This window comes from Pieris rapae, chromosome W (genome assembly GCF_905147795.1).
Source record: "Pieris rapae chromosome W, ilPieRapa1.1, whole genome shotgun sequence".
NCBI lineage: Eukaryota > Metazoa > Arthropoda > Insecta > Lepidoptera > Pieridae > Pieris > Pieris rapae.
In genome coordinates, this window is record NC_059533.1 from 1,073,189 (window position 1) to 1,099,245 (window position 26,057).

A 26,057-nucleotide genomic window follows, 5' to 3' on the forward strand; every position below is an offset into this window, starting at 1 on the left:
TGAATAGTACATTTTTTCAAAAGTAATGCACTAAGTCGCTTTTTAGGGTCTCTTTTTATTGTAAACTTTAATTGCCATTCAAAAGGCGTTTTTCCGAAACAGTTGTAAATGTATTTTTGGCTCTCCCAATTTCTCCCTATGTTTAATTTTTTACTTCGACTTCCACATTAGATTTAAAAATAGGTATATTTCTGTGTACGAATAGGGATATTTCTAAAATATGAATACATGGAAGAGATAAATTTGCTTTAATACATTTCTTTTGGGCCTTAAATACCCTAATACATAATCTCGACAGCCCGTCAAGTTAGCTTGCTATTCGTTGAATTAAACATTTACTTACGATATGAGGAAGCAATGTATAATGGCAGCTTTACATGTTCAATGTACGCAAATTGAATAAAACAAAACTATTGGAATTAAAGCTTACATAAACAGTATATACTATACTTTTATATATTTAAAATTTGTACAATTGTACAATAAAACATTTCACTATTTACAAACTTCTAACAAATTTTTTAATTTTATTCCTTGCGTTAATGATTTATCGAATGGTTATGATTTTTAGGTATATTAAATGATATATCTAATATAATGTCAATATATTTATAATAGTACAGGTAAGTAAGACTTACTCTTTAGGGTGGCGACCTGCCGGTAGCTTTGTCAATTTTTGCTCAAGCAGTTCCACTCAACTCGGCTGTCGGTTTTTCGGCGAATCCCTTTGAATGTTACATTAAAACCCATCACCACCTCTATGTCCGCCATTTTGAATCCGCTCTTAAAGTTAAATCTTTATTTAACAGTCTCACTATAACTCCTCGATGTCTCCTTAAAAAGAGCGTCCAAACTGCTCAACTGGCTCTTACTCAATTTGGCTCCCTTCATATCCAGCACTTTATGGAACTCCACCAGCGTGCTATCCGGCAACAATTGCAGGAACTGGGCCACAAAACCCTCCAAGTTATTATCCAACGGCGCCATGACCAGCTTCAGAATCATCTCCGCTTTCGTCATCAGTTTGATGACGACTTTCGTGTAGGTCGTCGGCGCTTGGCGTTTGACGTCCGAGCCGAGGGAGGGCAGCTCCAGGAGCACCGTCTTCAGCATGTGCGTGTCGAGAAGCAACTGCTCGGAGCCGACGGTGGAGATCGGCTTGCACTTGTAGATGTTCTGAATGAATTTCGGAATGAAGGAATTGGCGAATCTGATGCAGAACTGGGTGAAATACTTTCGGGACGAGGCGAGATTGTCTCTCAGGATCGGGATCGAGTTCTTCAAATGCATGATGGCCTGAGTGACGTACGAACTCTGGTCGCCGACCGTGTCGAAGTGGAGCCAGGATATTTTGGTCATGGAGGACAGGGCCGGCTCGCAGGCCAACTCCAGATCTTGGACTAGGATTTGAATGCAGGTGCTGATCATTTTGTGAAATAAATCCTGTTCCGGGCCCAAATCGATTTTATTGGACAGACTCGGGTGAATCTTTTCCTTCAACTTTTGCTCGAGATGAACTGTCGTCTCCAAACAGTACTCCGACGTTGTTATTACGCTTGTGATCTTCGAGATTTCCTGCTTCGTATATCTGGGAAGAGAAACGATCATGATCAAGTCTATGACGCTCCAATGTTTCCAGGGTTTTGTTGCCTAGCAATTGATCCCAGACCTAGGAGCTAGCGCCAATGATATTTAACAGTTTTGAAGCCTACGTTAAAAAAAATCTAGTTGACAATTAGTCAAATTTGGCATTTCCTTAAGTAAATGCCAAAATCGACTGACAGTTAAGAATTGAACTTTATTTGTCTATGCCAGCTGTCTTTAACAAATAATAAATAATTTTGAAAATTACCTCACAGCACTCTCGTCCTTCAGAAATGTGTGTATGTTCGTGACAATATTGTTGACTGTGTTCGAATTATTCCTCGGTAATGCATTCTGGAGGACCGAGCCCGCGTACTCGCGGAGATATTTCCCGAACACGGCCGACAATTCTAGAAAGACATTTAGATCTGTATGATTTTTCCACCAGAAAATAATAAAAACTTCGAAGTGTAGAAAATTTCCAACATTTTTCTTTCTTTTATAAATTAACCTTTTTGTCTTTCATGCTATTTTCATTTGACCTTAGTATTTAACTTGAAATACATCTGACACGTCGATGCCGGGGTCAGCTAAAGGAGTTAAAACACAGCGCAAGCTATCAGCCATAATCATGCAATAAGGTCTACCTATATCTTATAGAAGAAAGTTTGTTTAGATATGTACATAAAAACCAATTAGCTGACCTATTTTAAATAAACAAATAAATCCATAAAAATCGTATAACCCAACCCTCGACTCACCTAACATCGGTTCCCTCGTAGACAGAGTGGCGCATTGTGCGAGGCATTTCTTATAAAAGAGAAAGAGATCCGCACAACTTGCCAACACTCCTCCCGATCCACTTCCCTCGCAGTCACCAATTTCTATATTCTTAGCTTCCTACGAGTATAAATATGGGCTGAATTTAATTATACACTGTTAATATTATTACAAACAATTCACTCTTGTTATAGCGAATTTACCGTAATATTATTAATAAAATCAAACCATTAATGACAATTGAGACTAATAATGTCAGAAAGTTCGCTCATTGCCGAATTGAATCGAAAATACGGCAGTGGGTAGCCCATTTAGGTGATATTTTCATACGGAAAATTACCATAATTACTGAATTACTATTAATTTCCGTTGCGTAATATTACTGCGATGACATTAGTGTGGTAATACAACATACATTGTTTATTTGCAAAGAAAGTCAGCCATAACAAAATAGGTATATCCATAATAGATGTATATAGCTATTTTGAGATATATATATATATAACAAAATAGGTATTAAGGTGTTATATATATATAATATATACATAATAGATGGTAGATCCAAGAAAATATTCATATCCTAGAGCAACAATATCTCAAACCTTTTTACGTTTCATTAAGACAATATTGGTAATCAATATTACCGTCAAATAAGTGTAATTATTCTAACATTACCATTTAATTACAGCTATTACATTACAAAAGTATAAGTACCTGAATAAACCGATCCATGAGCGACCGGAGATTATTATCAAGACTGCTTATGTAAAGGGAAAGATGCTCTTCAAAGCATCCTCCGACCACACCCACCCATGGACTCCTGTGTGACGTCACATCTTCGAGATTCTAAAATAATTCACAATGCATTGTATTAAGTAAAACTCCACCTATGGGGCATTTAATTAGCAGTAATAGATAGATGGCTTACCTCAATATAATCATCAAAGGAGATGACTTCCGAATTAGCTTCCGCTTCTGGTCCCAACTCTGTGCCTGAAGTTAGGAGAAAAATAATAAATCATCTTTCTTCTGAGCTTGACGTATGAAGGCAATAAAAAGTATTTCGGTTTAAAGATTTTTTTTTATAGAACAGGGGCAAACGGGCAGGAGGCTCACCTGAACCTGACCCGGTTAAGTGATACCGACGCCCATGGACACTCTCGATGCTAGATACTTTATTTCTCAAAGAATTACATTCACTTAGAGAGAATCACTTAGTAGAGGTTAGTAATGTGCAAGTTAGTAATGTACAGTAAAATAAGTATTGTATGATGATTTGCTTTTTTAAAAGAGTACCGAGAGTTTTTTACTTTTTCTCTCGGCTTTTTCTCTAGGCTTACACCCTCTGTCTTTTTTGCCGATGAGTAGGGATGCCAACAGGCGTGAATTCAATGACGTGGAATAAGTCATACCATGATGATCTTATATTCCAAATTAAACGTTTTTTATTTTATTTTAAATCGGTTTGAAACTTCACGTAACATAAAATATTCACAATATAAGAAACTTGGATTGTTTTATAAGGACCGATGCACTTTTGCACATGCGCATACAGTTAAAAACATTTAACCAATAAATAGTATTTTAACTCACCAATAAAACGTTTATGAAGTAATAATTCGAAATTGTGCGTCTGTTGTATCGCATAAAGCAATAATTTGCAGTCGATTTCATTCCTACGGGACGACATTAGGGAAGTTAGACTTTCCCGGGTTATCTAAAAAAATTAAACACCACTATAGAAGTGAATATTCCTATAGAGGGTAACGTAATAATATACACTTATGAACGTCAAAAAAAAAAAATTAAATGCTTCTAATTTTACATTCACTGCCAGTTCTCAAATCAAGGGCGTAGAACGGAAGAGAAGAACTGGCAATAAACTCTTCGCCTCGCCAGTTTTTTCTTTTACACAACGCTTGTAAGGAGCTGCAACCATTACACCATGGAACATTCCATATGCCATCTTGAGTAACCAAGAATAATTTGATTTGTCCTCTATCAGGAGGCATGGCATGGGCATACATTCTGGCACTTCATATGAATCCTCTTTCATCCACCTACCATGCAAAAGTGATGAGCGATCCTCTCGCTGAGCCGCCATGCCGCTGGGAATATAGCACCTTTGGTCTGCTCGACGGCCAGCAGGTGCTTCTTGAGCCAGGAGTATCGCTTCGCTATTTGGGGCAACCACGCGCACTCTTGTTCAGGGGAAAACAGGTGTTCATACTCCTTAAATATATGCATCAAGTATATATCAGAGTTATTTTTTTAGAACAGGGGGCAAACGGGCAGGAGGTACGAGAAAGAGTAGAGTTTGAAGACAAGTGAGAGGAGCTCCGTTAGGAGACATACGGGTGGAGACTCATCCTCATCATGCAAGGTCCCATGGACATTGACAGAAGACACTCGTTTCCGGTGTTTTATGAATTGATAGCTCTTTTCTTAAAGGGACACGTGGGCTCTCTAAATTCCAGAGGGCTCGCGAGTGCGTTGCCGGCCTTTTAAGAATTGGTACGCTCTTTTCTTGAAGGACCCTAACTCGAATTGGTTAGGAAATACTTCAGTCGGCAGCTGGTTCCATAAAGTGGTGGTGGTGGTGGTGGCGCGGCAAAAACTGCATGGAAAAACGCACAGTTGTAGAACAGTGGATGTTTGAAGAGTTGCCAGCGCTCTGGCATTCAGTGTCCACGGGCGATGGGTATTATTGAACCAATTCAACTAAGGGCCCTGAAGAAAAGAGAGTACCATATCTTAAAAGGCCTTCTGGGAACGTTGGTGTCCATGTCCGGTGTCACATAACATCGCGTGAGCCACCTGCCGGTCTGTTACATTAAAAAGGTCGCTACTCACCTGTAATTGCAGTCCTATGAACCATTTGAGCAGATCTTGCCGCACTTTGGGCTCCAACGCATCGACGACTCCGCAGGCCTCACTCAATGTACGTTGGGAAATGGTGCTTTTACTTCCACCTGAACAGTTCATCCATTACCATTAAGGATACAGCATCGGTACTATGCAACTTCGACTGATTAGTTGATACATACATGATATATAGTTTTATAAAAGAAAACTAAGTACATTTAGTGTGCACAGGCGATGGGTATATTTGAAACAATTCAACTAAGGGCCCTCAAGAAAAGAGCGTACCAATTCTTAAAAGGCCGGCAACGCACTCGCGAGCCCTCTGGCATTGAGAGTGTCCATGGGCGGCGGTATCACTTAACATCAGGTGAGCCTCCTGCCCGTTTGCCCCCTGTTCTATAATAAAAAAAGCTAATTCATGTTAAACTCTAGGGGCGCATAACTATGACATGAGGACACATTTCACACATTATATCTTATGTCTATAGTCCTGACATCTTTTCTGGGCGAAAAGTGTCCCTAAATAAGTTTATAGACTTGGGGTAACCATCTACCAAATAGATTACATAACCAACAGTGTTAACTCATCCAAAGACCAAAGTTAAAACACTTACCAGTGAAGGCCTGTCTAAAATCCGCCAATATTTGTTCAGCGAGATTCGCACGAATCGAGTGGACTTCTTCTCTTAGAGCGTTCAATTCGCGAATATCGCGATAATTCTCTAAATGTTGGAGCACCTGAAAAATGAAGCCATCAACTCGCAACTCATCTCTTCTACCATTACCGGATTATTGATTCCCTACTTAAAGGGCCTTCTCACCTGGTCACATCATAATGCCCATAACAATATTATACACTACTTGATTTCTTGAAGCTTGTACGTCTGCTAGAAGAACGAAAACAGTCGAACTGCTTTGCATTCACATTGCCGTGTCACCAAATAATAATTCCCCTCAAACGGGACAATCCATTCATTAATTTATTAAAACAGAAAATGCACCAAAAACTTTAGTTATATAAAATGAGCCTTTGACCCACGACCTTCAAGCTGATCACCTACTTCCCTCTAAGAAACAAATACAAGTCTATACGCTGCGTAAATTGTGGTAAAAATCTGCAAAGCTTTTTAGGCTGCTGCTGCATGTGGAACCACAGAGCACAGCTATAAAGTACTAAAAATGAAACACAAACCTCCATAATGGCTTGCAATGGCAAGACGAGTTCTTTATACTGTCGATTCTGTGCCAATGTCCTCAAAGATGCGGCTCCACCGGCCAACATATGAAGATGGTTCAGCGCCGTGATGGCTGCCGTCAAATTCCACTTCGCACAATCCAATTGCTTTATTTCAGATGTGATCTCGCGAACCATACCTTCACTGCGTTCTGATTTCTTGTTTATATCCGCTACCTAAGACATGAACCAACTTTCATGGGCGTTCTAGGCATAACGTGTTGCTATGTGACAAATGACCCATGTATGAGGAAGCCTAATGATTCCAAAATGGTTAGTAAATGTGGCAGAAAGCTTAGGTGTGGATTCAAAAATTGTTTGAATAATTGCCTATTTAGAATTAGTGCACTATTTTCTTCAAAGCCTCTAAGTCGAATTGGTTACGAAATACAAGGCAGAAATGAAACCTAATCAGCATGTGAATGACAAACCCCAAAAACACAATGTATTAAGAGGAACTATGCGAACAGACAGTTCAACAACTTCGATGGTTTAGTATCATTTGGAATATAGTCTACATGTCAGTGATATGAGGTAGAGGTGAAATAAAAACAAAACCAATATCTCTTCTTCTTACCTGTAATGACAACTCCGAGATGCACTTCTGGGCTTCCAGCAATGCCTGGTGGCCGGCTTTCCTTTGATCGTGTTGGGCCTGTACCAACCTCCGGATGTCATGTTGAACAGCTGCTAAACGGAATTCACATCTAGAGGCTGCCGCCTCAACCCCTGATAATGACTGTTCCGTTGGAAACACTCGATTGATGTAGGCTACTGCATCAAACTGAAATTTTTTTACAACAATTAACTTTTAATAGAATCATTTCATTCTTATGATATTGCGCTGATTTTTTGAAAGATTCTTTCAATTTAGAAGATTAGATTTTCCTTGTACTGTTATGAAAATATGCATATTACACCTTTACCACTGCAGTATAATCAAATGTTGTAACAATTATACTCTGTTGTACCTAGATAATACTGAAAATGTTTAGAAAATGAAAAACGGCTTTTTTTTAAATAAAAATTTAAAATTAATTAATATTAAAAGAAACTAAGGAGAAATTACTTCAAGTTAATTTGTCAACTATGTAAGTCCAAGTTTAACAGTGTCTGAATACAAAAACCTATGTGAGCTATGGATTTTGCCATATGGGAGAAATAGTTTTGAATCATCTTAGATATAGGTACAGAAACAGATCTCTGAGGCCACAACCAAATGTTAGAGAATCAGTTTGTCTACAATAATAATACTGTTAATACAGTCAACTCTCGTTAATTTGAAAATTGTGGGACTCAATAAGGATTATCAAGTGTTTGAAATATTAAATTGTTTGAAATATTTGGGAGAAATAATAATAATAACACTGAATAATATTAAGTATATCAATTATTATTTATTAACTGTTATTTTATAACAATGTGAAAACTTTAGACATGCATGTATTCATAAAGTGAATTAATTAATCTTTCAAAAGAACTGTGTAATACTGGTTTGCTTCAAAGCACATTGCTGCTTAATAATATCTTTTTTTAAGAGAAAAAGGGCCTGAAATGGCAGAAATTTTGTAAATGTAATGAGGATCTTGCTTTGTTAACTGACACCTCATCAATCATAAGAAAATCAAAGGCTCATGAATGTGATTACAAGTTTAAACTTGTTGTAAAATGTACTTACAATCTTAACCCTTTGATTAGAAGTGTTGAGGGACACCAATGAGTTCGAATTCAAGAGTTGTTTTGTTATATATAATCTAATTACAATGAACTTCATCTTGTATTCAATAAATATACAAAAATACACAAAATATTTAAAATTACACTATTAATTACACAATTACACACTTACACTGAAACTTACTTCGTCGCTGTCGAAATGTTCACTTCCGCCCATTAATTCCTCAATTCTACTCATCACTGAGGAGGGAAAGTGTAATTGAACCTCAGGACCACTATCTTTTTGGCTAAACTTTCCAATATGACCCGTCGATTTGAATGCTCAAATTTTTTTTGTAGATAGTACTCACCATAAGAAAGCGTTTTGTAAAGTATTAAGTTGCGGAAACTTACGGTTCATGAGATATATTTATTTATACTTTCCATATAAATGGACAAATATCATTCCATAACACGTCATAACACAATGAATTTGACAAATAACTGATGTCAAACATCAACCATTTCACGTATCGATTAGTGAAGGGTTCGAAAAATTTGACGTATCGATACTACTAAACTTTCCAATATGGACCATAGATTATTTGTAACTTATGATCAAATTAATTATTTGTAATTAAAAAAATTAATTATTATCTAGTTCGGTTAGGTTAGGTTAGTATATGAATATTTTTTTTAATAACATTTTATTTAATAACCTAAAAGTACCCAACACCGAATCAAAGCACCCCACTATCCACGTGGTCTTGTCTGTCCTACCCCTAGAGTGTATATAAATAATCGGAGCCGTTCAAAAACCGAATTATTATCTAGTTCGGTTAGGTTAGGTTAGTATATGAATTTCTTTTTTCTAAGAACTGTTTCTGAAATCATCAATAAACATATAAAAAACTAATATTTATATCATATTATTATATTATATTTGAATAAAATTCAAGTTTTTATTCTAAAAAAACTATCGACAAATTAAAAAAACGATTTTGATGCAAAATGTCACGTCTCTAATAACTAATGGAATCTGTATGGCTAAAGTCCTTTGCCTTTCCCATTAGGGATAAATTGAAAATAAAAAAAAGTAAGCAATGGAAAATGTACGATTTATTTACGAATTTCTATAATACATTATACAGGTTTAAATAACCTTTATTAATATTTAGACGGAACTCCGGCAGAAAAAATAACTTGGAGGTGTTCCATTAAAGGTAAAGAGACACTTACATAATGAGTATTATCAAATTCAGGGACACATTTCTAAATTGTTACCATTCTAGCCTTAAAATTTTAAACATGAATATCTCCGTAACTTTGGGTTTCCGCAGGTTGGGAATGACACAGGGGGTATTTCTCCATCCCCTCTTCCATCTCCCATCAAAAAAACCTCAAAAATCGACGGGCCATATTGGAAAGTTTAACCATATAACTTTGAAAAGAATTTGAACCGCGCTTTTTCAATTTCCCGCCAAGAATCTCGCTCATTATCACTTGACAGACTATAGTCTATAACTATTAATATAGACTGTCAAGTATAAGTTGGCGTTCCAGTGGCGGCGCCTCCTACAACCCTCTGTGTTGCCACTTTTTTTGTTTAGTTTGGATTGATGGATATTCTTAGATATTACATTAAAGGTAAATAAAAAACTTAATAACAAAAAATTATTTTTTATAGTAATTATGGTCTGTTAGAGGCATTATTCCTTCCATGAATTCTTCAGAGTCATCTGTGTCAGAAGAATCTGAGTCGCTGCTATTCAAATCAATTAAAAATGGTTCCATTACTGTTTCAAGGCGGTTGTCTGTCATACGATAATTATTTTCAACATTTATAACGTGATTACAGTGTTTCTGCCATTCTTCAGCAGTTATTTTGGAAAATGCACTATGGATTCTCTGTTCCATGTTTTCAGAGAGGTTCACGGTTCTTTCAGAAACACCTTAAATAAAACAAAAAATATTTTAAGTTATCCATCAATCACATTTACTTTCAAAAGCAATTATTATTTTTCCCTAAATTTGGGGATATAAATATCACTTTTAACTGGCAATACTTTACCTGTCAAAGCCGCTGTTCGAGCATTCACTTGTTGAAATGGAATAATCGGCCCATTGTTACGTTTCTCCTCTTCACAAAAACGTTTTACAGCTAGAATAATTTCTCTAGCTGCACTCCGCACTACTTTTGGCATGTTTCGTAATGATTTTTACACTTTAAAACACAAATTATTAGCACCGACACACGTGAGGCTACCAAGCTGTTAGAACTGTCAACACAACTGTCAAAATTAGTACCTTTTTCTGCCACACGCCAACTTACACATGACAACCTATAGCTAGCAAACGATTGTGTGTATTTCCACAGATCATAAAATTATTTATGTGATCTGTGGAAGTTCATTCAAACTACAGCCCACAACTTGTGGACATAGGCTCTGGTAGAGTGGTAGTCTGTACTCTGTAGATGCTTTTCATGGCTGTCCTAATCTGTCTCAGTTGTATGTTATAACCTCGTGTAAAAAATTAAAGATAGTGATTTAGATTAATATTTTCCTTTGAATAGACTTACATAATTTGATCATTCAATTCGTGTGCAATGTAAGTAGAGAAAGATTTTAGTGTGTTCTCATAGTTGTTTATCAGGGATAATTGCTCATCTTGTGCTTCTAACATTTCTTGGTCTGGCGGTTCTTAGTTCTAACCTTTAAAGTTAAGCTTTGAAATAACACTAAAGTAGTAAACAACATGGCAATAAAACAAATAACAATATTAGAGTGAAATACAGCCTGCAAAAGCTCTGATTTATAAAAACATATTATTATCATAATTTTACTCCATTTACAAAATTAAAATTGTCAAAAACTTCTCTAAATCGTATGCAAAACATCTTTTTCTTCTTTTTTTCGCTATCCCATCATAATCAATATTTCTGTTGATACTTGTTTTATTCTTCATGACCTGTAATTTTATTTAATTAACTACTAAAAAACTTGAGTAAACATCAATTATCTCTCTTCAATTCCGCCATCTTGAAGTCAAATGGGAATACTTTAGAGCAACTTTTGTTGTTAGCCTTATTAAAATAAACTAAAACAAACATGGACTTCCTGCTTAGTAGCAGTTAAAAGTAAAAGTTATATAGTTGTATACATAAAAGTTCTTCTGTCACAAATCTCTTTATGATAAATTTTAAATTTGTATGAATTTTTCTCTGCCATGTGATTTCTTTGTGATGGCATAATTTTAAATAGTGTCTTCCAAATCTTCTAAGTCCCATTCTGTGCTACGCAGGGCCCTTCGAAGTTCAATTGAGGTCCATTCAACTTCGGCAGAATTTGAAAGTACTGGGGATGTTAACAACTCTTGCCAGGGTAGGTACAAGCCACGAGTATTATTTAATGCCCGGAACACCTCACTGATTAATAAATAAATATATTTTATACATAGATAATGTTCCTAATAGCTAAAAAATCATAATTTCAATGGTAAACATTTTGTATAAGTCGTTATTTATACTAACTACACAGAAGAACAAAAACATTTTAGTAACAACAGGGAGATGAACCATGTAGACTTAAGAAAACAGTGGTGGAATAGAAAACTAAATTAACGGATGTAATTGCTGGGGTTTCTAGAATTGTATATTTATTTATTGTTGTATGTTTATTTTGAAATAGTTGATATATACTTATTGCATTTAATAATTAGAATGTGAATAACACTTCTATTGTATGCCTTACAATAATTGTCCGCTATGTTAGCTAGGCAATACAAAAATATCCGGTGGTTTTTACAATGAATACAAGTTTGTTATAATTCAGGTAATTTAATCAGAAGATGATTTTTATTATTTATTATCTTAAATTATTAGTACTTATAATAGATACAATGATGTACGTATATTTAATGTGATTTTGTAAATAATAGTTCCATTGACAAGACCCACGATTGGTGGTTTGTTCTCATGTAGTGTGGCGGGAAAATATCGGGCGTTGATTGGTTAAGTGAAAAAACAATCAAGCGGGGTGGGGGCCCGTCGGCAGTTTTAAGATTCCCCAGGGCATTCTTTGTTTCGGTAGCTATTAGAAATTCTCATGAAACTTGTTAATTATTATATACCGGTGTGCAAATATAAAGTATTTATCAATTTTATTGTTCTCTTCTTTAAAACTTGGGAGAGGTCTGACAGTATATATATATATGTACTATCAAATATTGTATAGTTTTCATCGTTAGACAGTTTACGTTCTATTAAGATTGCTTGAAGTGAAACGTTTATTGTTGAAGACGTCGTAAAATCTAGCAAAAATTGATGAACTCGACTTGACCAAATTTATTTATTCTAGATTTTTGAATGCCGCTCAAAACAAACTGCAGCGACTTCCAACAGCAAGGGATCCCTTCGTAGAAGACTATGATGGAGGGAGAAGAAAAGCGGCAGTGTTTCTTCAGACTTTCTTTCGGCGCCAGTTTTACAGGAACTATATTTGCAGGTATGTTTTATCATTCTTGATTACTGCTTACTTCTGGTTCTGAAATCTCTTCTTCTTCGAGTATTTAGCAAGAAGGACAAGTTCCGCTTTCTTAATTTTTAGAGACAGATTCTTTGAAGAATAATTTTCTCTGTTTCCGACGCATTTATCAAATTATTGGCATATTCGCTTCACTGAAAAACTTATAACATCATCGACGAGGCCAATTTCTTTTTTAAATGAACCCGATGTGTTAATTAATGGTGCCCATGGACACTCACACTGGTCTCTGGCTCTTCTTGAAGGAGCTTAATATTGTCCAATTAATAAAGTGCAACATGGTTCAGTAGTTGGACAGAACTGTAAGGTCCTTAGTTACTGAACTCGCAATCTGGTGGCAAGAGAAACACCGATAGCAAAGACATTTCATGACATTCAAGCAATAGGTCTTTCTATAGGTGGACGTTAGAAGCGGGAGATTGCAATGGCGTAAGATCACGACAGATTTATTACTTAGAACAGATTTATTATTGACTTAAATTTATACGTATTTTGCTAAACAATATTTTTCCTAAACTGTGTATGTACTTACATATTTTTGAAGTGACACTTATCGGCGTTGGAAAAATATTAACCGTCACGTTTTTCTGTTGCGCTTCACATTTTCCCGTTACGCACCATATTTTTCGTATCCCTTGCTGGCTTTCGGTCAGACAGATGGCGTTATCGACGTTATCGACGCTGCTTTAAAAATAAAAAATCAAAATGCTAGCGACTTGATTGAATATCGATCTTTAATTAACTGGATTCAATTAACTCTCTGATTTAACTACTTTACTGCGACATGTACAATGTTTGGGGACACAATGAATAAAATTATTATGTCCATTTGTGCAATCACACCAAATGACAGTGCATCCAGTGTTTCGTCCCCTTCAGATTCTCCCCTATCGGGAGCTTCGCCTTCCAGCAATTCGGCGCCATATGGATTTATTATTATTAACAGTTGTTTTATTTAAAAATAAAGTAAAACAACTGTTAATGTCCTAACTTTGCTATGTATGTGTGTCGTTGTCATGTTTTGTTTTGTTTGTATCATATAGTTACAACAAATAACTCCAACTGCTCAAAACAAAACAAAGGCTCCAACAAAGCCTTGAATCTATAAATAATCCCAGGTATTTGGTTGTTTTCGTGGGTTCCAGGAGAGGACAGTTACATTTGTTGCGAAGGTTCAGACATGAGTGTAATTTAATAGGGGGGATAGGGTTTGGTTTGCTGGATTTCGAAATGTGAAAACATATGTATTTGGTCTTAGACGTATTTAGAGATAGGAGATTATCTAAAAGCCATTGAGAGATTTGGTGAAGACCTAAATGAGCTAACCGTGAGGCTTGTTCCCAAGAGTGTGAGTAGAAGACTATAGCTGTGTCATCAGCGAAAGAAAAGAGTAGCAAGCATTGGTAAGCTGAAGTGACCATAAATCGTTAATGTACACTAAAAAAAGCGTTAGACTGAGAACACTTCCCTGTGGCAAACCGCATGAGACGTTTTCTAGTTGATTGCTATGCCCATCAACTCGAACCCTCTGCTTTCTATTGGATAAATAGGACTGAAACCAACGGAGGATATTTCCACGAATTCCTTGTCTTTCTAATTTTTCAAGTAGTAATGGCCTTGAAACAGTGTCGAAAGCTTTGGCAAGATCAAGAAAAACACCGATACATCTTTGTCCTACATCTAATTTGGAGCTTATGGTTTCAACCAGTCCTGTGGTAGCATCTTCTGTAGATCTACTTAGTCTGAATCCGTATTGATTGTTGGCAAGGATAGATTCTTTTTCCAAATAATTCAGTAATCTGACGTTAATGATTTTTTCTGTAATTTTAGCGAGGGTTGGGAGAAGAGAAATAGGACGATAGTTTGAAATTTCTATTTTATTGCCTGATTTATAGATATGTGTGATATTAGCTATTTTCCATGATTCAGGGAAGATACCTTGCTCAATACTAAGATTGCAGATATGAGAAATTGGTGCAGCAATAATGTTTTTTAGTAAAATGACCACTCGATTACTAATATTATCAGAAATTGGCTTAAGAGAACTAATAATTTTTATGACTTCACGCTCGTCAAAAGGAAGAAAAAGAAAAGAATTTAAATTAGCGGAAATTGACACTTGTAGCAAAGGTCTTGTTCAGTCTGGTTTGTCTTAGACAATATATCGGAAGCCAATTTATTACCTACCGAACTGAAGTAATTGTTTACAATATCGAGAGATTTTTCAGGGTTTTCCTGTAGATCAAGAAGTTTATTAGAATTGGTTTTAGTTGGGTTAAGGTGGCATATATTTTTGATAGATTTCCATAGTTTCTTAATATTTTCTTTGTTCTTAAGGACGGTGTTAGCCTCATGTAAATTTTTTAGGGTTTTTAAGTATGTTATTATAGAAATTTCGGTATTGCGTATATTGCTTTTGGAGCGGTTCGTTGTTAGGTTGTTTTCTTGATAAGATATGCAGCTGATCTCTTCTTCTCACACAGCGTAGCAAACCAGGTGTTATCCATGGCTTTCTAATACTTTGAGAATTTATTTTATAAATGATTTTTGTGTTGTTGTTAACTGCATTTGTAATTGTACTTGTGAAAGCACCAACTGTTTCATTTATATTTTCGATGTTATAAAGAAAGGTCCAATCGACCCCTGATAGATCTTTATACAGTTGGTCGTGGTTTTTAACTTTACTTATCAAAAGAGAGGCTTTAACTAAATTATTAGTCTGATCGATTCCTATAATGACAGACATGTGATCATTCACTTGGGATGGGCAGCCAGCCACGCGTGATTGTGAATGTGATCTAATGAGTGCATGATCTAGACAATTACCTCCACGGGTTGGTAAGAAGTGTCCTTGTATAAGACCGTAGAAGTTCACTAACTCAAGAAACTTATGAGCTCTTCGATCGTCGGTCGTCTCTTTAATGTCAATATTAGGATCCCCAACTATATGGATAGGGTGTCCATTGTACGATAAAATGAGGTTTTCGAGTGAGTCGAGAAAATTATCAACATTATAGAAGGAAGGTGATCTATAAATTGATATGATAACAGCATTATTATTTAAATGACTAACTAAGCAGTTAGCATCTGTAAATGCCGGTTCAGTTTTATTAACGTTAATGTTATTTTTATGAAAAATTACGATTCCGTCGCACTTGTTAATATATTTGTGGGAGAAACTACATGTATATCTATCTATATGAATACCTGTAAAATTTTCATCAATCCAACACTCAGTTAGGACAATTAAATCAGGATTAAATTGAAGCCTCATAAGAAACACTAGAAAACTATCAAAATTTTTATTAATGCTACGGATGTTTTGAGTAACTATGGTGAGGTCTGTGGATTCTAAAAAAACTTTACAGTCTTCCGGATAATTAAAATATTGGTTGGTTATGAAATTTGTATCATCTATGTCGCGAATTAAACCCAAATTATCGAATTTTCAAATAGATAGAAAAAGATGGCTAATAATAATAAAAAACGATAAAATTGTATATAAATGTGTTTAGGATTGTATTACCGATTGAGTCATTTGTCGAATAGTATAATAGGGAAAAGTAGACAATTGTATAAGGTATATGGCCTATCACTATCATGGTGGTACTTTGATAAATTTAATATATTCATAATCATAGCAATAATTAATGGTTCAGTTATTTTGCTGTCATATCTGTGGAGTGGTTCTGTATAGAGTATATTTTGTTTGTAGAACGTGTTAATCTTTGTATGGAGTTTTGAAAAAGTAAGGAAATTAAATATAAATAATAACAATAAAAAACTTATAACTACAGCTAACACCAGTCATGCTTTACTTAGCGAGTTAAGGTGATCTTCATTTTTTATTAGAATGTAATGAAAGCCGTTCTTCTTCCTAAGATATACGTTGCCATTAGCAGACCAGCAGTACTCGTACTGTTCTGACTTCGCAAACTCCCTTGCAAGAAAATAAATGCGCTTTGCTTTAGGTGTTAGGTATTCTGATATATAAATTGCTTTATTACCTCCGAGTCCCAAATGGCTGGCATTCAGCTTGTTAGCTGTATTCCCAACGTTATACTTACGTATCGCACTTAAAATATTGTTCTTTATAAGGGTATTCGAAAGTTCAACGGTGAGGTTCCAACACATGTTGTCTTTCCTGCTGGTGAATCGGCTAACATCTCTAATATCACCTGAGTGTATCTCTATATTAAGCCCAGAACAAAGTTTCATTATAAAACCGAACAGCTCCGACTTCGTTGGGGTTGGGGTTTGTTTAGGAACGTTACGAATCTCGATGCATGTCTTGTTCATAGTTTGAGCTAAGGCTTCCTGTTTATCCTCCAGGTCACTAATTTGAGACGAAATTGCCGTCCAATCTTTTTTAAAACTGTCAATTTTTCCTTGTAGTTCAAAGATCTTTTCGGAAACAAAATCTACTGACTTTCCAATGTCTTGACTAGTGTTATTAGCAGTTGTTAATTTAGCTGAAAGTTCGGCAATACGACCTTCCATGGCATCCAGTCGGCTGTTCTGTTGGTCTTGCAATTTGTCGAGCCTGGCATTTTGGTCACGTTGGAAAGATCGCAGCCATTCCCTGATTTCGTTTTTTAGAACGAGGAAATCGTCCTTCTCGTCGCGCGCAGGTCTTCGCTTTTGCCGCGATTTAGTATTGACGTGGTCGCTCTCCTGTGTTGAGCTATCACCTGCATCGCGTTCCAACTGAATATTTCCTTGTGTTGGAGAAGATTTTTGCATTATGTACTGCAGTTGTCAAAGCTAAGGTTCAAAATTCGTTGGAACAGATAGAAATGTCAGCAACAAGTGTAGCAGCCCTGATTGGCGAGCGTCCTTCCAGTATTGCGTAAGCTGATTTGCGTATGCGCAAAGAGACAATTTTTGCGCATACAAAACATCACAACGAAAAACTAAACCTCCCAACGTTTCATGTGAGCCGGGTGGCGTAACACAATTTTGATACCAATTTCTTTAAATTTTGGAAATAAATAATATTAATTAAACTGCACTTTCACTTAAAACACGTCTATACTGTACGGCGCAGGAGGGGGATGAGGAAAAAAAATCAAAATCCAAAAATTCAGAAAAAACATGTAAGACAGACGGCTGATCTAGAAGAATTGTCTTGAAAAAAATCAATAGAATAAATAAAAGGTAGCAGTTGCAGATGAACTTAATATTATTAACACACGTCCACATACCATACTTTCTTCATTACCCTATGCATGCATTCAATCCATGGGAGGTCGTAAGGGTCTCTGTGCCAACAACTCATCGAAAACAACATTTCCGAATGTAATGTGGGCGCAGTCATTCCGACCACAGGATCAAGGAAACTTAATATATTTTGTATGACCTTACTGATAAGATTATTATTAGTGGCTATAGAAAACGTAAAATAAATATTGATCAAACCAAGGCAAAGCCCCTATAACTTTCTATGCCAGTCAGCATCTTTTTTATAGAGCAGGGGTCTAACAGGTCCTGTAGCTGGTTCCGCAAAGTGGTGGTGCGCGGCAAAACTGCCTTAAAAATCCCTCAGTTGTCGAACGAAAAACGTCTAACGAATATTACTCAGTTATTTTTTTTATAGAACAGGGGGCAAACGGGCAGGAGGCTCACCTGATGTTAAGTGATATCGCTATAACCAATAATACAATTTGACTCATTAATATTTTACTATAAATTAACTTTTAATACTGTCGAATAACCTGCGGTGTTAGTAAAAGGGTAGCAATAAAACGAGTGACTGTAAATTACAGTTCTAAGTGTCAAAATAAATTAATTTGGGCTATAGAATTACTAAGTGAGCGACTGACTGCGAGTGACGAGAAATCAACAGAACAGCAACTTACAAACATTAATTTGAGTTACTTAAAATACAAAATGAGCAGCTTCATAACATTTGTTTGAGTGTCAACGTTACGTCCTGCATTTTTTTCAATATTTGGCAAATGTATTTTTTTATACTGAGCGGCATTTTATCTTAAATGAAGTGTTTCGAATACAAAAACCACTTTGAAAAATACACTAATGAGCAGAGTATAATGCTCACATTTAAAAAATAAAAATAATATGAAATAACTATTTGAAGAAACACTATTCTATTAGTTGAGAAATTTTATTATTGAAATATAAGGGTGATTAAATAAAACAATGTACTCCGTAAAAATAAAGTAATATGCGTGCATTTATTTCAATCAAATGAACAAAAAATAAAATAAGACGCTTCAGTCAACTAAAAAAAAACTTCTTATTAATACTAAGAAACATTGATAGGTATGAGGTGCCCTACTACTTATCGTCACTGGTAAATAAGTGCGGGCTTGGACTTAGTGGGCCGGCCTCGTTTTCTTTTTTGTCCAATGGGTATCATTTTTGCTTCCAGTGGTGGTGTTGTTAGTTTGAGCCGAATTGCTAGCCCCAAAACGTGTTTGCATACATATCTATTGAAAAATTCGGGACAGTCGCACGATCCTTTTTGCCAGTCCAAATTTGGCAATGTGGTTTTCTGGAAAGCAACTGACTGCTTTTTATACTCGTCAAAAGTCTGCCAACGATCATTGTAGTTTAAATCTGTAGCATTTTCGTTGCAAATCAAATATACTTTTTTGGTAGGATCCGATGCTACTATCTTTATATTTATGCTTTTCTTCGCCCAGACGTAAGCTTCCGTCCATTGTCGAAGCTCAATAGTAGGTGCCTCAGGTAACGAAGAGTTTACTAATGACCACTGGGCTACCATATCATGTCTGTTGCTACCATATCGGTAGCAACAGACAGAAATCGCGACAGAGGAAATCGTTCTCGCAATGTATTATGGTCTTTTATGTTTCTATTAAATGACTCGAGGGATTTTTTTGTCGATAGCGACATAGGTGCTGCACCTAAGAACCAATTGCGATTCTTTACCATTCCTCTTCCATGTACTTTACAAAGGTGGTTTGTGCTTTCCATTTCTCAAGGAACGCTTGCGAAGCGGCATTAAACACTTCGAGTGAAGCTGCGTTATGCAAAGCATCTACATGCCTCAAAACGCTTTTTTGTTCCTTTTTTGGCACAATTTTTTCTACTTTCTTTTGTATATTTATTTTAGCATGTGCCCAGCACATACGAATAGTCGGTTCTTCACCAAAAACATCTGAAAATGCGTTTTTTATACTTTGAGCTGCGTCGCAGATCAGAACTCTGGGTTTCATTGTGTAATCGTATAATTGCATAACTTTATCCTTTATTCCTTGGAACATTGTCTGAAAATCTTCTTGGCGCTCATTTGTAGCTACTCCCAAGCAAATAGGATGAAACTTGCGATTTATATCCGTAGTGCCAACAATCAGCACCGGAAATCCCTGCCATATCAGTTTGTAAGTGGCATCAGTGTGTATGAGTTCCGTGAATAAAATTGTTTTCAATAATGTTTTTGTAGATAGATTGAATCGGAAACTTGGCTGATCACCTTCAATAACGTGGTAACTAATGACGAAAACCTCGTTGTCATCTTCTGGAATAGCGGTACGTTTAAATATCCACTGCTCTAATTCGCCCAGACAAATACCCGATTTTCTAAATTTTTGTGCTCTGAGATCCGACAAATAATTGTAGAGTTGCTTTTTTGGTGGTAAGTGTATTCCTTCTATTTTAGCAAGTTCTGATAAAATTGCTTTGGGTTTCAAGCGTAAATTAAACAATTTCTTAATTTCCTCTTTTGTATTCTCGTGAATGCCGTAAGTATCTCGGGTACCAATATCACTATGGTTATGTTCTGAGTCAGTTTGATACACATTTACCTTATCGTCATCATTAACAAATAACAAATAAAGCTCCGCGTCGCATTGCGGCTTTCTCCTTTTGACTTTATTGCAGCGATAGAAACTTTTTTGACCATCTTCAGTGGCACGTGTGTAATTCTGCGACCAAATACATTCAGAATTTACGAAGTTTAAAGCATCTTCTTCATTAGAAAATTGTTTTAAAAATATCCAATCTTTCGTCTTCTTTTGCTTTTTAGTCACTGTTATTTCTGTTTCACTCTCAGATTCACTTTGGTACACTGGAACTTCATTCATATTATCACCACTAGTCCCTGGTAAGCTAGAATTGTTCATGATTGTAACTATAACCAGTTAAAGATGTTAAAACAAATTAATTACGCAGCACGTCCAAATATTACGTCACATCAAAACATAAACAAACGCACAATGCAACTCACCTGACTGCAACGATTCGTCGCCTCGCCCCCATTCGAATTCGCGCGCATTTAAAAATCTGTAGTTTTCATTAAAAAAGCGTATTATTTTTGTTAAGTTGTAAAAGTTGTAAGTGAGGTTGTACATTATGTATAACCTCACTTAGAAAAATCGAATCTATCTTAATATTGAAGTTGCCCTCTCTGTATTTCCAGTCGCTCACTTAGTAATGAAGTCGCTCGGATAAAATTTTAATATCTGAAATGGATTTATCACAATCCACTTTTTGTTAGCTCGTTCTGGATTTTATTATAAATCAATTTTCGTCGTCAGTTTAGTTAATTTTTCGCTTACTCAAATTCATACCGCTCAAGTTATTAAAACAGTATGTCATCATCAGTCGCAAAGTTTTTTTTTGTTCGCTCGTTTTATAATTCCCCTTAGTAAAATATGAAAACAACTCAAAATTGCAGTTATGACTAAAATTTGATATAATTTTTTTTAAATATTAAAATTCGATAAATTTATTAAGAATATTGATTTACAAAATGATCGCTCAGCTTCAAGTTCCAAGATGTATTATTATGGTCGGTTGAATCATTATTTGGAAAATCACGAACCGCCACCAATCCGCGGCACCCGTATCTATGGAAGCTGCATCAACACAGACATGCTTTGTCCTCGACAAGACGGGGTCCCAGTATTATTTTTCTATAACATTTGTGTTCCGACTTGTGGATGACAAAATGGTTTTTGTATTCAGAAGTGTTGTAAACATCGAAATAAAGTTAGGTTGATGGTTATTCCACCGCAAACTGTACTGCTGTGTCATGGTGACTCAATTGTTTGATAGAGCCAATATATAATATGTAGACAAATTTACACTTAAAACATTTATTTGCTATAAATCCACTTGGTAGTTTTGTTATTTTCTTCAGGCCTCGCATGTGCTGCACTAGGTTGTATAAGTGTGGTAAGTCAACTTCCAAGCCGCTAAATGTTGGTGGTCGCTTGAATGGCACTTTCTGCGATGCTAAGAAAGCTTTGAAAGCGCTTAGCTCTTTTGTAGCTGGCCCACATCATTCGAACATGCGTTGGACATATTATTAGTTTGTAATATTAAAACCCTCATGGTCCCATCAAGATTACAGATTACTTTTCTTACAACTATGAGACACATTTTTGCATCCGTTAAAACAAGGGCTAATTGATAAGCGGATGGAGAGTTTGAAAAAGTATCTAAATTTAAACACCTAATTACGACACAATAATCGTTATTCTTTTGAACTTACACAGATGACATTTGTGTTCTGACTTGTGGATGACAAAAATGCTTCAGAAGCGACTTCAGCTACTTTTTCAAATGCATGGAGATTCATAGATCGACCGGGAATAATGCAGTCTTCAGTCTCAGCAAGAGCATTAAATATTAAACGATCTTTTGTTGGTATTTCATCAGACAAATCATTATCAGTTGAATCACATGGCCCCAGCATTTGTTTTTGTGTGTGCAAAGGACTTTTTGCACGCTTAAATATCCTTGAATGACGTCTTTCACACTAATGCTCAACTTGTTCTTTCAAATTATGTTTCTCCAAAGATGTGATAACTTCATATGGGACTGGATATTTCTCATAAATCTCTTTTATTTTTTGAACAGGATTTTTTAAATTCCTACAACATTCCAAATGTTCAGCCACATTGTTCCATTTTGGTAGATTTGCTATTTTCTTCAGGCCACCCACGTGCTGCACTAGGTTGTATAAGTGTGGTAAGTCAACTTCCAAGCCGCTAAATGGTGGTGGTCGCTTGTATGGCACTTTCTGCTATGCTAAGAGGGCTTTGAAAGCGCTTAGCTCTTTTGTAGCTGGCCCATATCATTTTATTTAATACATCTGTATTGACAAAGGATTGTGAAATTAATATTTTTTCTATTATTATTTCATTAGATAAGTGTGATTAAATTGTTGCTTGCTAAAAATTTACATTGGCTAGGCACAGCTGACAAAAGCACACTAGTTACTTTTAAATAGCTAATTATAATATCCATAGTATAAATAGCAATACTGATTTTAAATCACTATCTCTTGGTCACCTAAAAGTTTAAAAATCTAATATAGCTTTTAAAATAGATTTTGATAATATTTATATTTAATGTAAGTTGTACTTGTTATTGGTATTTCAATGTAATTGAACAACCAAATTTATCGTGACCTTATTAAGAATCAAAACATCTAAGAAAAGGTAAGTTATTTTCTATATTCCTATGAATTACTATTAACGAAGATAAGGAAATATTGTTATTGTACAAAAATAGTTTAAATATTTCTTCTGTAGAAATTATTAAGTAAAATACTATTTTCATGTGAAAAGAAAAAGAATGGCTGCCCACAACACAGGGAATCCTAGTGTGGGGGCCAGTGCACTTGACTTGTATCTAAATATTCCTGTATATTGTGTCTAATAGTTTTTTTTTTATCTTTCTTGCTTTCTTCTTACCTGCTAAAGTAGCTACGTTCTGGCGCAACTTCGCATTAGGAAATTGGTTTGTTTGTAGGCGCTAAAGGACCACTACTGGCTGAATATGCTTATGTATCTGTCAAATTGTAAAAAACACTACTTCACCCTTATAACAGTGCCCAGATCAGTTTTTCTTAATACAAACATTGTTTAGTCGTTAGTTGTCAGTCATTTCTCACCCTGAATATTTTGAGCCATGAATTTAACTTTAATATTGCAATAATAATGACTTTTATAGAAACTACAGTCTGTGTTATATTTACCTTGAAGGAGTCACAACTAAAATCAAATTACTTAACATCCTAGCTAACCTTGCTGGGGCCAACTTCAAATAAAGCAGTAAACATTGACTAAAAGCAACCTAGTTTTTGTTATAAGCTTTATATTTTGATTGTTAATTTACTATGTTTTGTTTGCTGCTTACTGTTATCATTTAAGAGGGAAAATAAAAAAAATAATGTATTTTATAACAAAATTAAAATGAGTTAAACTTATTCACAAGATAATAGTTTTTCATAATGAAATGTGCAAAGCCTACATCAATTAATTGCTTAACTTTGTGCTTTAAAGTTGTGAAAACACTATTTATACGCTTAATTTAAAGTATAAGAAAATAATTTACCATTAAAAGCAATTAGTCTGACCAGGAGATTGGATGGTTTTTCACACGACATAGTTTACGGTCTGGATGAGGCCTGGTTTCTGTGGGAGTCTCCAATTGTGGAGCTTGGCACTTCAAATTATGTGTACATGCCAGCAGAAAATTTTCTTTGAGCTCCAAAATTCTGACTATTAAAACGTATAAAACATTTAGGTAATTAACAAAACTCAACATCAAAAATATGGATGCTTCTAATATTACTTTAAAAAATAATGTATAAACTTAAAATTCTGGAAAAGATTAATAGGTATTATTATAGGTTAGTACTACACTTTAGCCGACGTTTTGTTTTTGGTAAACGTTGAATTCTTAAATGGTTTAAAATTATTTAATAAGTAGATTTTTGTAACTACATCTATTTTATGCGGTTTTAAACATATACAAATTTTGGTAATTAAAGCAAAACTTTACATCTATTTAGATACCACGTTGTTTAAACCATCACAATCTCCAGCTTTTTCAGTGAATATTTAAAAACTCACCCCAAGTTGTAACTTGTAGGTTGTAGCTCGCAGGGCTGCCAGATCAAGAAAGAAAGAATTATCGACGGCGCGTACGCCAACTACTTTTTTATTTTTTATTAGCCGGATACAAAGTCTATTGGCACTTTTAAAAAAAGGTATAACAAAATATCTTACAAAAATAATTATACTAACTTAAAATTATATACAATAAAATTATATAAAACAATGGTGAACTATAAGCCAGTCTCGTCGGTTGCTTTTACCCTGGAATCGTCGAATATGTACCAATCACTATTGTCTTTTCCTAACGTATAATAGTGGCCAACATTCATGGTGGTGCCGGCGTGAATTACAGCAGCGAACAAATTATACGAGTTATTATCCGTCTGGCTGCACAGAGTTGGCAATTTAACAGATGTATTGTACATCACAGAGTGCATTAATTTCGTCTGAACTCGAAGTTTTGCATCGTATCTGAAAATTTAGTAAGTTTACGTTAGGCTTTTAGGAATGTTGAGTCTGTACGAAAAGTGCAGCCGTGCCGATTATTAAATAATATCTTTATGTTATAATACAAATTTGTCACTAGTTTTTCAGTATAGGAACCACATGACCAGGGCTCTTTCAACCCAAGGTTCCCTTTCTTGGGCTTGCCGGATCCCGTCGGCATTCTTCATCGTATTAGATTGAATAAACGTTAAATTTAAAGTCGAAAAAAATGCCATTCTCTTCCACTAAACCCCTAAATACGCGGTATCTAAAATTATTTAGACTTTGTAAACCGAACAAAATTTTATTTCCTTACGAAGTGTTGATAATACTTTACTGTATAACTCGAATTTCAAAAAGGAGTCTCCGGAAGTAGTACATTTTAATTCATAATATCGCACACCTAGATAAAGAGTAGCATAAGTCAAAATACCTCTTTTTTCAGGAACAGCAAAAAACGTTTTACTCAATTTCTGATTGACCTATTTACAAAATTCTTGTATTATCTTGTACATTTTTTTATTATGCTATTTATTTTCTCCATTTCTTGCACTTAAATACAGATAATCACTGTTTTATTCAGTTTTTTCGTGTTATATTAGTAATCGTGACTCAATAATTGTTAAATATTTTTATCAACTCAAATTAATCACATATTTGTAAAACATTTTAAATTAATGTACTCTTCATCTGTATATTTTTTCATAATCTTTTCAGGAAGAGTAGTGTATCTCAAAAGTTTTTTTATTAATTGACCATTATTAATAAAGTAAAACATTATTTTTGGTTTACACACATATTTATTTTATATTAATGCACAGCACAGAGGACAAGCAAATAAAGGTTTTCAAAAACACAGCACTTTTTGAGGAACAAAGTAGACTTTTTCTTATAATTTAGTTAGTAACATCTCTATAATCAGTATTATAAGTCTATAAACTACAGACAACATTGTCCCTAAGTATATTTTTTAAAGCAAAAACACAGCCTTTCATGGCTATTTCAGAAATGACCTCGTCACAAAACAAGTAGCTTATTCAAATTAACAGGCATAACAATGGAGGTACTAGG

At 35.1% G+C, this 26,057-nt stretch overlaps 1 protein-coding gene and 2 long non-coding RNA genes across 4 annotated transcripts in view; 1 reads left to right on the forward strand and 2 right to left on the reverse strand.

Moving 5' to 3' along the window:
* Positions 1-491: 491 nt before the first annotated feature.
* Positions 492-8,540, reverse strand: LOC123690432 (vacuolar protein sorting-associated protein 53 homolog). The gene is made up of 13 exons (XM_045633864.1): positions 8,534-8,540; positions 8,325-8,461; positions 7,041-7,247; positions 6,422-6,640; positions 5,844-5,967; positions 5,218-5,336; positions 4,429-4,596; positions 3,958-4,081; positions 3,293-3,357; positions 3,079-3,210; positions 2,346-2,484; positions 1,853-1,994; positions 492-1,588 (listed from the first exon to the last, which is right to left on the reverse strand). Exons 1-13 carry the CDS (start codon positions 8,538-8,540, stop codon positions 799-801), a joined length of 2,373 nt encoding a protein of 790 aa, XP_045489820.1. The 3' UTR covers positions 492-798.
* A 2,015-nt stretch (positions 8,541-10,555) lies between these two features.
* LOC123690477 overlaps positions 10,556-26,057 on the forward strand; it is a 30,936-nt gene continuing 15,434 nt past the window's right edge. The window contains exons 1-2 of the long non-coding RNA XR_006751097.1: positions 10,556-10,729; positions 12,478-12,624. This is a non-coding gene — a long non-coding RNA (uncharacterized LOC123690477). The remainder of the gene's footprint in view (positions 10,730-12,477; positions 12,625-26,057) is intronic.
* Positions 22,579-24,103, reverse strand: LOC123690486. 2 transcript variants are annotated; one of them, XR_006751109.1, is made up of 3 exons: positions 23,995-24,103; positions 23,352-23,448; positions 22,579-22,747 (listed from the first exon to the last, which is right to left on the reverse strand). It is a non-coding gene; the product is annotated as an uncharacterized LOC123690486 (long non-coding RNA). The 2 variants fall into 2 exon arrangements; XR_006751108.1 differs by lacking the exon at positions 23,995-24,103 and having other exon boundaries at positions 23,352-23,987.

Coding starts and splice junctions, on each gene's coding strand:
- LOC123690432 (XM_045633864.1), bottom strand. Junction 3,211..3,292: donor CCTTTGATGATTATATTGAG/GTAAGCCATCTA, acceptor GAATTATTTTAG/AATCTCGAAGATGTGACGTC. Junction 1,995..2,345: donor TACGAGGGAACCGATGTTAG/GTGAGTCGAGGG, acceptor ATGTCTTTCTAG/AATTGTCGGCCGTGTTCGGG.